This window comes from Trichosurus vulpecula, chromosome 5 (genome assembly GCF_011100635.1).
Source record: "Trichosurus vulpecula isolate mTriVul1 chromosome 5, mTriVul1.pri, whole genome shotgun sequence".
In the NCBI taxonomy this organism is placed as follows: domain Eukaryota; kingdom Metazoa; phylum Chordata; class Mammalia; order Diprotodontia; family Phalangeridae; genus Trichosurus; species Trichosurus vulpecula.
This window is the reverse complement of record NC_050577.1, coordinates 236361190-236374787: the sequence shown is the minus strand read 5'-3', so window position 1 is coordinate 236374787 and position 13598 is coordinate 236361190. Positions and strand designations below refer to the sequence as shown.

General features: G+C 36.7%; 1 protein-coding gene across 1 annotated transcript in view; it reads left to right on the top strand.

Moving 5' to 3' along the window:
• Window positions 1–13598, top strand: part of PTPRQ (protein tyrosine phosphatase receptor type Q) — a 270730-nt gene that overhangs the window by 166945 nt on the left and 90187 nt on the right. Inside the window, exon 27 of the mRNA XM_036760721.1 lies at window positions 10457–10578. Coding sequence (XP_036616616.1) covers window positions 10457–10578 — 122 coding nt within the window. The remainder of the gene's footprint in view (window positions 1–10456; window positions 10579–13598) is intronic.

The following is a 13598-nucleotide window of genomic DNA, read 5'->3' as shown; positions in this document are numbered from 1 at the left end:
CAAGGTATGACAGAATAAACACAGAAGAGATATCCCCAAACCCCAGCCTCAGACCAGCCTAGGACTTTAGGGGACATTTGCTCATGGCTGCATGACAAGTTAGGGAACGAGGAGGACTGTTGTCTTATACCCTAAGGAAGTACTAGAGTTACATGATGCCACCTGGAGGCTTGAGGGAAAAGAACCAGGGGCAGTCATTCTTTTTGTTTTTAAAGATCTACTGAGTCATGACCTCTTCTTACTCTAATGATGATGATGATGATGATGATGCTAAGGTTATTGCCATATTATTTCCAATGGCAAGTCCCTCCAGTGAACATAAGGTCAATGAGGAGCAGAGAAGGGACTTTAAACATAGGACCATACCCCAGTTACACTATGTACAAATGGTTCCAAACTCCCAACCTCCCTAGGACAGCCATTTTGTATAAGTATTAGATCCACCCAACATCTTTCTAGATCTGCTAAACAGCCAACTCTTAAAGGTAGCACTTAATTAACTTAGTTTCTGGCAGCATCAAGGGAGTCAATATTAATCCAGATAATTTGGCCTTATTTTTGGTGGGAGCAATAATCTCAGAGGATGCCATCCCAATCTTAACTTGGAATGCAGGAGGTAATTGTACTATCTTATAGGATGTCACTGATCATTAACTCTAAAATTTCTATCATTGCTAAATCATCCCTTCCCAGAAGCCCTATATTATAGTTCTCCCAGGATCTTTTCTAACTAGGGTTTTAACACCTGTAGTAATTTGTCTGAAAAGCAAAATCCTTTTTTTCAGATGTAACAGTAAGAAAGATGAACCAAGTAAGAAGGAAGGTGGTGTAATGCCACCAGGAAAATGTGGTTTCATGTCCCGCTTCTGACATATATTGATCACATGATGCTGGGAGAGTCACTTAACTACAGAATGGTCTCAGGAAGCTCTCTAAGATTATAAGGTGCAGGGAAGATGCTCATCTGTATTGGTAGAGGGAGATTTCCTTACCAGGAATTTGCTGCATCAATGAAATTATAGGAGGAAGAAGAAGAGGAAGAGCATAGTAGGGAAAGAGTAGGAGGAAGAGGGGAAAGGAGAGATGTAGGGAGAGAAGAAGAGAAATGAAGTAAAGAAGGAAGGAAAGAGGAAGGAAGAAAAAGAGATGGAGGGAGGGAGGGAAAGAGGAAAAAAGGAAGAAAAAAGGAAGGCAGGAAGGAAGGAAGGAAGGCAGGAGGAAAAGAAAAAAGGAAGGAAGGAAAGACTTCCTTTAAAAGGCATCTAATTTAATTGTCAGGGACTTTAGAGATCTTTTCTAGCTCCTTCCTGAAGCATGAATCTTGTCATCAGTATCTTTCACTGAAGGTCATCTAACTTCCACTGGAAAAACCCTATTGGCAAAGGAACTCACCACCTACAGAAATTTCCTGTTCTATTTTGGGACAGTGAAAATTATTAGCCAAAAGCTATCTCACGGTAAATTTTACCTATTGCTCTTAATTCAGTCCCCTGAACCCAAGCAGAATAAGCCATCCTTCTTCCATACAATGGTCCTTGAAATGTTTGAAGCCTGCAGTCATGGCACTGTCCTATGCTTTTGCTTATTGAGACTGAAATCATCCTTCACCAACCAGTCTTAAAATGACACCATTTTGTGTTATCTAGCTCATCTTGTTATAATGGTTACCCTCCTATGGGGATAGTCTAATTTGCATATGTGTATCCTGAAGTGTAGCAACTAGAATGCAACATAATATTCCAGCTATAGACTGATTAAAGTAGAGTGTAGGAAGACCATCACCTCCTACTTTCTGGATATTATATTTAATCATCATAGCTGCCAACTCATTTTCAACTTCCAGACTATCAAAAACTCCAAGTCCTTGTCATATAAATTATTGTTTAGCTATGTTTGCCTCATCTTACATTTGTGTAAAGGTTATTGTTGTTTGGACCTAATTGCAAGATTTTGTGTTTATCAATACTACATTTTATCTTTTGGATTTAGCCCATCATTCTAGTATGTTAAGATTTTTGTATCTTGATCCTATCATCCGGGATATAAGCTGTCCCTTCCAGCTTTATGTTATATGCAAGTTTGGTGATCATGCCATTTTTGTCTTTCATTTGAGCATTGAAGTCTTAACTTACACATTTATTAGTCTTTATGCTGTACTAGCAACGAAATATTATTTGGATTTTGGGTGAAGTAAGGGATTAATAATTGGTTGTCCATTCCAAATGATTCAGGAAAGTGCTCATTTGGTACTAGGCAGTATTAAAAGAGAAAGATTTTACTTTAGTCAGTGAGATAGTCAGCTTCAGATTAACCTCCAAAAAGACAACCATTAAAACCATTTGATGATAATGGAAAACTTCATACTCATTAAATAACCTTAGCCAAAATATACTTGGGCTTATTCCATTTCTATTCTGTGTATTGCTGCTGAGAAATCAGACATTAACATATTTAATTAGAATTTCCACAATGATAGAAAACGTGAAGTTGTTATATTATAAAAATGTAACCCCTATTTTAGCTTTGGAATCAATGTACAAAGAGAAGGGACACCTGATCACCATGGTTTTCTTAGGTTCCTAGATTTAAAGCTTAATGGGACCTTAGAGGTCATGAGATCACAGGATCATAGATTTAGTGCTAAAAGGGTGACCTTAGGGGTCACCTGGTCCAATCCCTTCATTTTACAGATGAGAAAACTGAGGCCAGAGAAGGTCACACAGGCACCAGGTGATAGAGCCAGGATTTGAACACAGGTCTTCTGACTACAAATTCATCTCGCTTTCCATTGTACCAACTCAAGCCTGTTGAGGATGAAACCTTTAGCTGCTATCATTAGAGTAAATCAAATTGCCAACCTTCCTAAGGGCATCAGAACTCCTGGGAACAATTAGAGACATTATACTCTCCTAAACCATTCTGTCCACTTATATGTCCTGTGTCCCAATGAGTCATCTAAGCTTAAAATAACTCTCAGTAGGTGTGCTTTGTAAAAATGACCTGGAATCCCCTAAGACTGTGGAGGAGATGAAGTCCAATGTGATCCTATATTTCAGTGGGCTCTATAATCTATAATCCAAGTAGTTCTTGCATTTAGTTTTAATGAATCCAAAAATTAACGAAAAGTAAGCTATTCATGAACCCCCTAGAAGTCATCATTTCTTAGAAGTGTTCATAAGTGAACTTTTATTCATACAGTTATGTAAAGTTCAAATCCTTCTATATATCAACGCAACAAGAATTTTACGAAGTGATTTTGTTGTTTTTTTGTAGTGGTAGTTTCCAAAGCTTAGCACAGTGGTTGGCATATACTGAGTGCTTAATAAATGAATGACTTCTAGGCATGGATACTAGGTATTCAGATACAAAAGCAATACAGCAGTCACTGACTTCAAAGGATCTTACATTTAACTAAAGGAAAGCCACAAATAAACAGAGAAGTCAATATAAAATATCTAGGAAGTAAACATAAAAGAATTGGAACACAACTGGAAGGATCAGAAAAGACCCCTGTAAAAGGTGACATCTAAGCTTGGCCCTGAATGGAGATAGAAATCCTGTACTTTGAGTTGCTTTCAAGTCATTGAATTTTAATATTTACACTAAGTCTTTAATCAAGGCAAGATACTGACCCTCTCCCAATACACCAGTAACAAGAGTCTGTGTCAAAGATGTTATGGTCCAAGGAAATCGGGTCCTAGATCTTCCACTTATTACCTCAATAACCTTGAACATAGGCAGCTAGGTGGTGCAGTGGCTACAGTACTAGGCTGGGAATCAGAAATACTCAATTTCCTAAGTTCAAATCTGGCCTCAGCTGTGTGACACTGAGCAAGTCACTTAACCTCATTTGCCTCAGTTTCCTCATTTGTAAAATGAGCAGAAGGAAATGGCAAACCACTCCAGTATCTCTACCCCAAAATGGACTCACAAAGAGTCAGACATGGCTGAAATGACTGAACAACAATAACCTTAAACAAGTTATTTCGCCACTCCAAAACTTGAGTGTTTCTTCTATTAAGGGGGTGGAGATGATGATATAATTTCCATAAATCAGGAGTATGCTAGAGCCAGCTTTAAGGGACTCTCAAGAGTCAATTGTTAAATTTTCACCCTTGTGAACATTTATACCTCAGAAACCTAGCTGCAAATTAGGGCTTGATTTATTGTTTTGTTGATTGTCTCTAGACTTAAGAAAGCTATGAAGAAAACATTAGTAATGCAGACTTAACTTAAAAGTGTGTCATGCATATACGTCCCCTCCTCCCCTCACCCAGAGCTGGTTGTTAAATATTTACTAGCATACCACGGACTAAATACCTCATTGGATTAAGTGAGATAATGTTGATGAAAGCATTTTATAAATTGCAAAGAACCATACATATGTGAGTTAATTTTGTTATTATTTTCTCTTGTCTTTTTTGATGGAGTTCATATAGAAACACCCCCAGGGCAAGTCTCTATTCTGTTCCTATTTTTGTTGTCATTCTTACTAGTATTGCTGCCTGTACTACTACTATTACTACTACTACCGTTGTGTTTTCTCATTCTCATCTTTTACTAGTATTATGAATATAATGATGCCTTATTTTTCCAACACTAAATTAGATTCTAGAAATTCACTGGAGGAAAAATGACCATAAGACTTAGAATCTACTGAACCCCAAAGTGCCATCATTTTGGAGTCTTCACGATTTGGAAATTCTCAGTCAAAGTGATATAGACTTGGAGTATTTGAACTTTGTGTAAGAACTATGTTAAATGATGGGCAATCCAGACTCACCTTTCAGCTGACACACTTAACTGCTGCCTTAGCATCAGGACACAGATGGATGGGAAAGCTGACCCTGACCCACATAAGATCCACATTCCTGTGCAAGGATAGAAGCATGATAATCAGGAAATGATGGTTATTAGTTACAGAAAATGCATTATTGTGAAAACCAGGAGAAAAGTGCTTATGAGAGGAAGTGATTGGATTATAGGGGAATGAGAGAATAAGGGTAGGTCATTCCTACTGAGTAAATTGCTGTGATTTATAAGAGAAAGGGTATAGTGATATCTTGGCCCATTACTGACTAGACTCATTTCACAAACAATGCTAAATCAATATGTGACAGTTTCTAGAGAGATAAACAAAGTCTTTCAAAGATGTTTATTAGTTCCAAAGCAGCTAAATTGGCAAATTTTCAATTTCCCATCATCTTATCACAATTCAGCTTTCTTTTTTGGGTTAATAGATCCATGACTTCAACTTCCTACTCTTCTTAATTAACTAGCTAATAATCTTTTTAATGTACACTGTGATGAAAGAAAAGGAAATGATGATCATGTTGTATGTATGTATACAGACATGTTTGATGCATTCCAAAGGATACATGCCTGAAAAAATTTGAAAATTTTATTTCTCTAGATGAATAAATTATTGTTTTGATTGCCAGGAAATCAGGTAAAATAAATGACTATAAATCATATTTTATAACTCCAAAGTTTTAGATGACCTAAACATTTTTCAGACTAATTCTATGAGATAATATTTCATTGAAATTTCTTTCAAACTGGTGAAATATAAATATAGATGTAGACAAAGACATTTCGGCAGTCCCAAGTTTACAAGCAGGAGATTCCCAAAAGTTTATTTGTAAGTAAATGTTTGGAAACCCCAAGCATCTTTTACCATAGCGTCTATTTAATAAAAATAACAGTTAGATTCTCAGCCCAGCCAATAACACCCCAAGCCTATTATGCCCTTAAAGTACAGCATTGAAATGTTACTCAAAAATTCAAATCAGTCTATACTCTCATCAAGTTGGGATTTGTCTCCAACAAGGAAGATTACAACCCATCCATACTTGCCTATCGTGCAACTCTTGTCCATATTCTCTCAAAAAGTTCATCACAGAGTATCCATATAAAGTAGTAGATATCTTCATTGATTTCTTTTGTGTTTGTGGCTGTAGCAATGGAGCACTTGGCTTTTTCTTGGCATGTGACTGGCCCATCTTCTCTTCCTCTCGTACAATTCTTTAACGACTGCCATTACTCACGTTCTTTGGAGTTCCTCACTCTTTATCTGTTACTGCTTTCTCAAACCCACCGTGTTCTTTTCCATTGCCCTCTAAATCATACTACTCTTTAGATCTTAAGAGGCAAGTAATATTCCAGCTCTTACCACCATGTAGCAACATTAGTTAAACATTAGTTTTTTTAAAAAAAAATTGTGCTTTTGCCTTCATAGGAAGCTTGAGATGAGTAAAAGACCTTTGCAGTTTTTTCTCCAAACAATTCCACTCTCTTATTTTTTTAAATTCAGGGCCCAACTCATTGCCCATCTCTATTGTCTGTCCAAGACATACTTACTGTTATACAAGCATGATAGGATATCCATTAAAGCGAATAATGAAATTTGGACAATAGACATTACTTTCTGCTTGGTCTTTCTTGGGCGGATGGATTAACCAAATTCCCATGAGTTATTACACATCTTTTCTAGGAGTGTCTGCAGTACCTTACAGCTTAATACAATGAAAACAATGTTTTCTAAAAGCAGCATCATCTGTAGTACCTTCGCATCCATATAGAATCTCTCTTGTATGTACCTCAGATCTCCTCTATCACTGTGGTAAACACCATTACATACTAATGTACACTGTTTTAAACCTTGCCTGATGTTATTGAACAGGGTGATTTCTGTTGTTACTTCTAAAGAGTCTCAAATGATCCTGGTGTATGGATGAGAGGGCCTTCAAGGTAACATTTTCTTCTACTGAAATCAAGTACTTTAAAATATTATTTTACTTTTTTTTTTAATTAACAAGCATTAGTTTTCTCTTACTCCTATTTCTGCTCCCCAATTTAAAAATAAAAACCCTCTAACAAATATCCATAGCCAAGGAAAACATTCCCATAGTAGTCATGTCCAAAAATGTATCTTATTCTGTACCTTGTCTATTACCTGCGCAACAGGAGGCATTATGCTTTTTATTTGGTCCTCTGGAATCGCAGCGTATCATTTCATTGACTAAAATTCTAAAGTTTTGTAAAGTTGCTTTCCCTAGTGTTACCATCATTCTATAAATTGTTCTCCTACTTCTGCTCACTTCATCCTACAGGAGCTCAAACAAGTCTTCCAGTTTCCTCTGAAATGGTCCATTTCATAATTTCTTATGGCATAATATTAGTCTATTATAATAATATGCCATAATTTTTTAACTATTCCCATATATCATATGTGTTTTTAATCAACAAACCACAATGGCAATGAGATCTTACATTCTCTAAGTCAATCTTACTGTTGGCAACAAATCCCAAATTGATGAGATTATAGCTGATTTGAGTATCAATTCAATACTGTATTTCAAGGACATTATGGGCTTGGATTATATGGGATTTTATTGCAGAGAGTATAAGAGCCTAGTCAAGATTTTGTATAGATAGGAGATTAAGCAAATAATTTGGTAGTTACTGATGTTCACTTGGTTATTTTTTTTTCTGAAGGGGGTTATAGAGTAAGATCCACACTTTTGTCCTCTTCCCCTGCTTCAGATACCTTATACATGAGTCTCTCAGTCCCTTCACAATTGTACCACCTTCAGCACAGACATCCTCTATAAACGCTTGATCCAATCTGGCTGATTTTCTGAGCTTTCTTCTTTTTCATGCCATTTCTAACTCCTGTGTAAGCACTTTGGGGACTGTAATGTTAGCATCCAAGTGCAGTGGTTTCATTACCTTGATGGAGAAAATACTTTGTTGAAATGTTCATTGTCGATCTCTTCCATTTTTTTCCATTTCCTTGATAAAAACCCTTTGAAGTGGAGAGTGGAATTATTATCCCAGTTTTTCAAATAAAGGAAATGAGCCCAGAGAGTATCAATGACTTGTCTATTGTCACTCAGCACTTAACAGAATGTGTGGCACATAGTAGGCACTTAACAAATGGTTATTGATTGACTGACATAAGGGGCATTTACAGAACCCAAACCATGTATGCTTTCTTTCCATTACACAATAATATATGTACACATATATATATATGTATATATACACATACATATACACATATGTTGTATCTGAGTTTGGGATCTCATTTTGGCAAAGATACTATAGTGGTTTGCCATTTCTTTCTCCAACTCATTTTACAGATAATTGAGGTAAACAAGGTTAAGTAATGTGCCCCAGGTCACACAGCTAGTAAATGTCTAAGGCTAGATTTGAACTCATGAAGATGGGTCTTCCTGATTCCAAGCGCAGTTCTCTATCTACTGCACCGCCTAGTTGCCATATGTGTATTTATTTATTTATTTGTGTACACAAACACACACACACATATGTATGTACATACCCATACCCATGCATACAATGTTTCTATGAGGAAAATGCATTTAGTTGTATACTGGGAACAGTATATAACTGTCGGTGGACACAGAACACATTTTTACTGGCTCCTATAGGATCAAATCATCTCTCTCCTTTCACCTTTCCCACTTCTGATAAAGGAGTTATCCCGACAGCAAGTCACTCAAGGTAACTTTTACTCACCTACTACATGGGAGCTGTTTTAGGAGCTCTAGCAAGTCATGAGATGGATGGGAATGAGGGAGAATAATGAAGATGAAGGAAAGAGATAAACACTCTAGTGAGCTGTAAGGTTAAGGGAGCCACCTAATTCCATCAACTTTCCTGTCATCTACTTTCTTCTCTTCTAAGGATTCTAGAACATTGCTTACCAACCCTCCATTCCTATACTACTCCCTGTTATTTCCAACCTGGGTTTCTATTCTCCTGTGAAGAACAGCACATTCTTAAAGTTTCTCCTTTATTTCAATTCCTGTTTCCTGAAGCAAATTTTAGAGTTTTTCTAAAGGCTTTTATTGCTAGCCACAATAGCTAAAAGGAATAGGATGATAGTGGGTCAGTGAATAAAGGATTGGCTCTGGAATTAGGAAGACCAGTTGTCTCAGGCAACGCTTAGACACCAGTCTTCATTGGAAAAGGGAGCTTCCTCATCAGGACTCCACTATACCAATAAAATCATAGGTTTGGTGCAAAACCAAAACCACTCAGCAAACAGATGGGGAAAAATTGGAAAGGCATAAAGGCCACTTTAATGTTTCACCATAAAAATTCAATTAGGAAGACTCCTTCCAACTTCCTCCATGTTGGCCCTACATTTTTCACTATAAGCAGCATTGTAACAAAGGGTGGGGTAATAGGGGCTTTTCCTCCAGGGCAAATCTAGTGTATAAAAATTTAATACATGTGCTCCTAAATTACCATGGAATCTGCCATAATAACTAATTATCCATCCTACTCAGCTAAATTGATTTTAATTAACTTTATATTATTTTCACATCATGAGTTACAAATATGATTTTAATGCACCATTCATACATACCCAGCAATACTTGCTCCAGGAATATTTCTTGCTTCTTGCCTAGGGCACTGAAATTGACAATTTCAACTCTATTCTGCAATGCTCTGATATTTCTTTGGTTACACAAAGGACTGATGAACAATTTATTTCCCAACTCCTAAGTAGAAACAATATGTTCAGCTCAATTCATATTCAGAAGGCAATAAATATGAAGAAATTAAGGGTGGCACACAGGAAGACCTCAGTCTATGTCTTTCTTCTCATCTTTTCTGCCTGTATAACCTGGAGCAAGTCACTTAACCACTTAATAATCTCTTGTTTCTGTTCAGTGGTTTTCAGTCATGTCCAACTCTTGGTGATCCCTTTTGGGGATCTTCTTGGCAGAGATACTGGAGTGGTTTGTCATTTCCTTCTATAGATTCTTACATTTTACAGATGAGGAAACTGAGGCAAACAGGGTTAAGTAATTTGCCCAGGGTCACACAGCTAGTAAGTGTCTGAGGCCAGATTTGAACTCAGTTCTTCCTGATTCTAGGCCCATTGTGCCACTGAGCTGCCCCTCAGTGTTATAGTCAACTCTATAAGACTATAAATTTCAGAAAAGCTACCAATATGCATTAATGGAGGGAGTTCCCTTACCCAGTTGTGACTTATACCAATGAAACCACAAGTCTAATCTCTATCTTTATCTTTAGTAAGTATGAGATGTAGTTCACTAGTATAATTTTGTGCTTCATGTATTTCTCAACCATCCTTTCTCAAATGAAATTTGAGTCTACATATACTTTGTGAATGAAACACCTATCTTCATACAATTTTGGAGGGGAGAGGCAGGATTCATTCTGAAAAAAATGATTTTTATATAAAAATGTATATTTTTGAAGTTTTAAATATTTTTATCTAATATAGTTCAACTTTCATGAAAGAAGCAGATTATAGAACAATTTTCAATGAATTAGAGCTGATTTTTCAATATCTTCAAAATAAAATCAAAATTATTAGTTTCTCTTGTCTTTTATTTTGTTTGTTAAAATTGCTCATTCAGAACATGAAAAAGTAAGACTGTTTCCATTTTTACAGCTCCAGATGGGCCTCCTGAAAATGTAAATGTAGTAGCTACCTCACCTTACAGTATTAATATCAGTTGGAATGAACCTGCTGCTCTCACTGGACCAACCTTCTACCTTATAGACGTTAAGTCGGTAAGACTTTCCTCACTTATTCACAGGATGATGATAATATATATAAAGGTCAGCTATTAGGTTTATATTCTATAGGGAAATGTTCAACTAATAAAATAAGGCTTATATTCCCAAACTCATTACTTTGTATGATGTTGTATATTACTTTATTCTGTTGCTCTCTTCATTTAAAAACATGGTGATAATACCATCTGTCTCAATGGATAAGAAATCTAATCATCATTCTAATGAAAAATGAATGTCTTGCCAGAACAGCATGTTTTCTTTCATTGCTTTTGGTGCCTGGTTCTTTTCTTACTGCAAATATGTTTGAACTCAGCTAAATTAATTAATATTAATGAAATGGTATGGAGATATACCAATGTCCATGAAGGAAATGCCATCAAAATAAAATATTTCCACCTCTATAATGGTGGAAAGCCTTGAAGCATAGTCTAGAAGCAGATTGTATCTGTTTGGCTAGCTAAGTGTGGAAAGGCAGGTTGGCCACTAGGTCATAAATTCTCTGGCCTTGGTGTCCAGTGAAACAGATTAGTGCCTGAAACACGAAAGCTTCAAAGGTACTTCAGTTAAGTTTTTGGAGGATGTGTGAGTTCTTTAGCAGGAGTTATACCCTCTGCTAACACAGATTGTGAATACTCTGTTAGGTTCCTAATCTATGCTTGTTGAATGATTCATTGAGCTGCTTTTGCTGAACAGCTTACTTAACTCATCGCCAGCACTCCTGCAAGCTCAAGTAGGATGCTCCACAGAGAACAGCTATAGTCTATCACCATATTCATCCTCAAAGTCTTTTCCATTTGTTAGGACCAACTATAGTTTTTCTTTTATGAGAGTCACCTTCAAGAATCCAGGATCTCCTCTACCCAAGCAGTAAAGATAAGAGAAAGAAAAACAATACTGCAGTTGAAACTCTTCTGCGTCTCCTAGGATTGAATAGGTTTTAATGAAGAAAAAAAAGTTACATACATTTGAAATAAGGCCATTTTCGTGTACATGAGGGAATTTCTGGTGCAATATTAAAGAGGTAAACTGGGCAAATGGCAAAAGAATTCACTAATTCAATCCAAAAACTGTTAAAGTCATGGGATCATAAATCTAGAGTTGGAAGGGACTTAGAGGTCATCTGGTCTAACCCTTTCATTTTATAGAGTATCAGGTAGACTAAGTAACTGGCCTGGGGACACCTAAGCAATAAGCTTCAGAGGCAGAATTTGAACCTAGCTCCTCTCACACAAGAGCCTATTTATTTTTATTTTATTACCGGGAAAAATTTGGGGGACTGAATGCCTACTAGACCCAGAGCTGCTCTATTTTCTTTAGAATCTTTAAGATGAAATATTCCTTAAAGAATTAATCAGTACACAAATCGGTGCCTACTCTCAAAGTTAGAATGCATGCCAGGGAAACACTGCCAGTCAGCCAAATGGAGTCAACATTCAGGAATAAGATGTGAAAAGAGGAAGCCTTCACTCAATGTTATATACCCCACCCCAATCATACGACTCAAATTAGGGGGAAATGAATGAACATGGTTAAAGAAAAATATTCCCAGTTCACATTCTGATGATTCAACCTAGGTAGAGATTTAGAATTAAGGCTGAATGCATTCCACTCTTTCTTGAATGCCAGCCTTTTTTAAATTATTAATTCATTCTTTTTTGAAATTTCATTGATTTTCCTTAAATAATTTTTAGAAATAAATTTCCACTAAAAACTTCTCTGGTGTTCCCTTTTAATTTTCAGACCTGTTGTTCACTACATACTACATAGCTTCAGCTCTCTCTATGTGTATGTATGGCTCTCTCCCTCTCTCTCTCTCTCTCACTCTCTGTCTGTCTCTGTCTATCTATCTATTTATCTATCTATCTATCTATCTATCTCTTTCTCCCCCTCTCCCCCCATATATATGTGTATGTGTGTGTATATATATGTATATATGTGTGTGTGTGTACACACACACACACACACACACACACACACACACATGCATATGCCTTCAGGTTTCTGTCTTCTTCAAGTCAGTTAAATACCCACCCCCTGAAAGAATCCTTTTCCAGTCCTTTTTAATCTTAGTGCCTTCCCTCTGAGATCATCTCCAGTTTTTCCTCTATGTATCTTGTTCATACATAGTTGTTTGTATGCCCCAATAGACTGAGTTTCTTTAGAGCAAAGACTTTTTTTCTGCCTTTGTATCTCTAGCATATAGAACAGTGCTTGGCACATAGCAGGCATTTAATGAATGCTTGTTGACTGATTTACTGATAGGAGGGATGAATAAAAAAAGTTACATTTGAGGTCAAAGTAACATGTAAAAGTTGATTGATTGAGGGTATAGGAATTCTGAAATGATAAGAAATTGTGGTCCAAGACTGATACTTCAAATTTCAAGAGTTTGAACTCCAAAGCAATTTAGCGTGATTGATGAAGTAGAAATCAAATGAAGTCAACACACATTCATTAAGCCCTTACTATGTGCCAAGTGCTCCTAAGGCCCTGCCCTCAAGGAATTCCTAGATGGAGATGGATAGATAGTATAGATTTTGAGGAGGTTGAGGAAATGTGAAGCTAGGATTTTAAAAACACTATTTAACATGGATATTGATATCCTTGAGGATGATGGTAAAAGGTAGCCTAGAGGAAAAGGCTGAACCATGAGCTTAAATGAGTTTGGATCGAGGGAGAGCATCCTGTATGTCAAGAATAGACTATTAACAGGGGTGGTGAGGGGTAGAGAGGGATGAAAAGATGTGCTTTCATTGAAGAGGGTTGCTTTATGATGAGCAAAGAAGCTCCAAGATAAAATTCATTTTGTTACTATTGAAACTCTTTCAAGGTACCACATGCTTAGCTTTTGAGCCTTCATGTTACTTTATCATTAAAAGCCCTTCCTGAACAGCTAGGTGGCAGAATGGTTAAAGCACCTGCCCTGGAGTCAGTGAAATTTGGCCTCTGACACTGAGTGTGTGACCTTGGGTAAACCACTTAACTTCTCAATGATCTAGGCAACTGTCTATAAT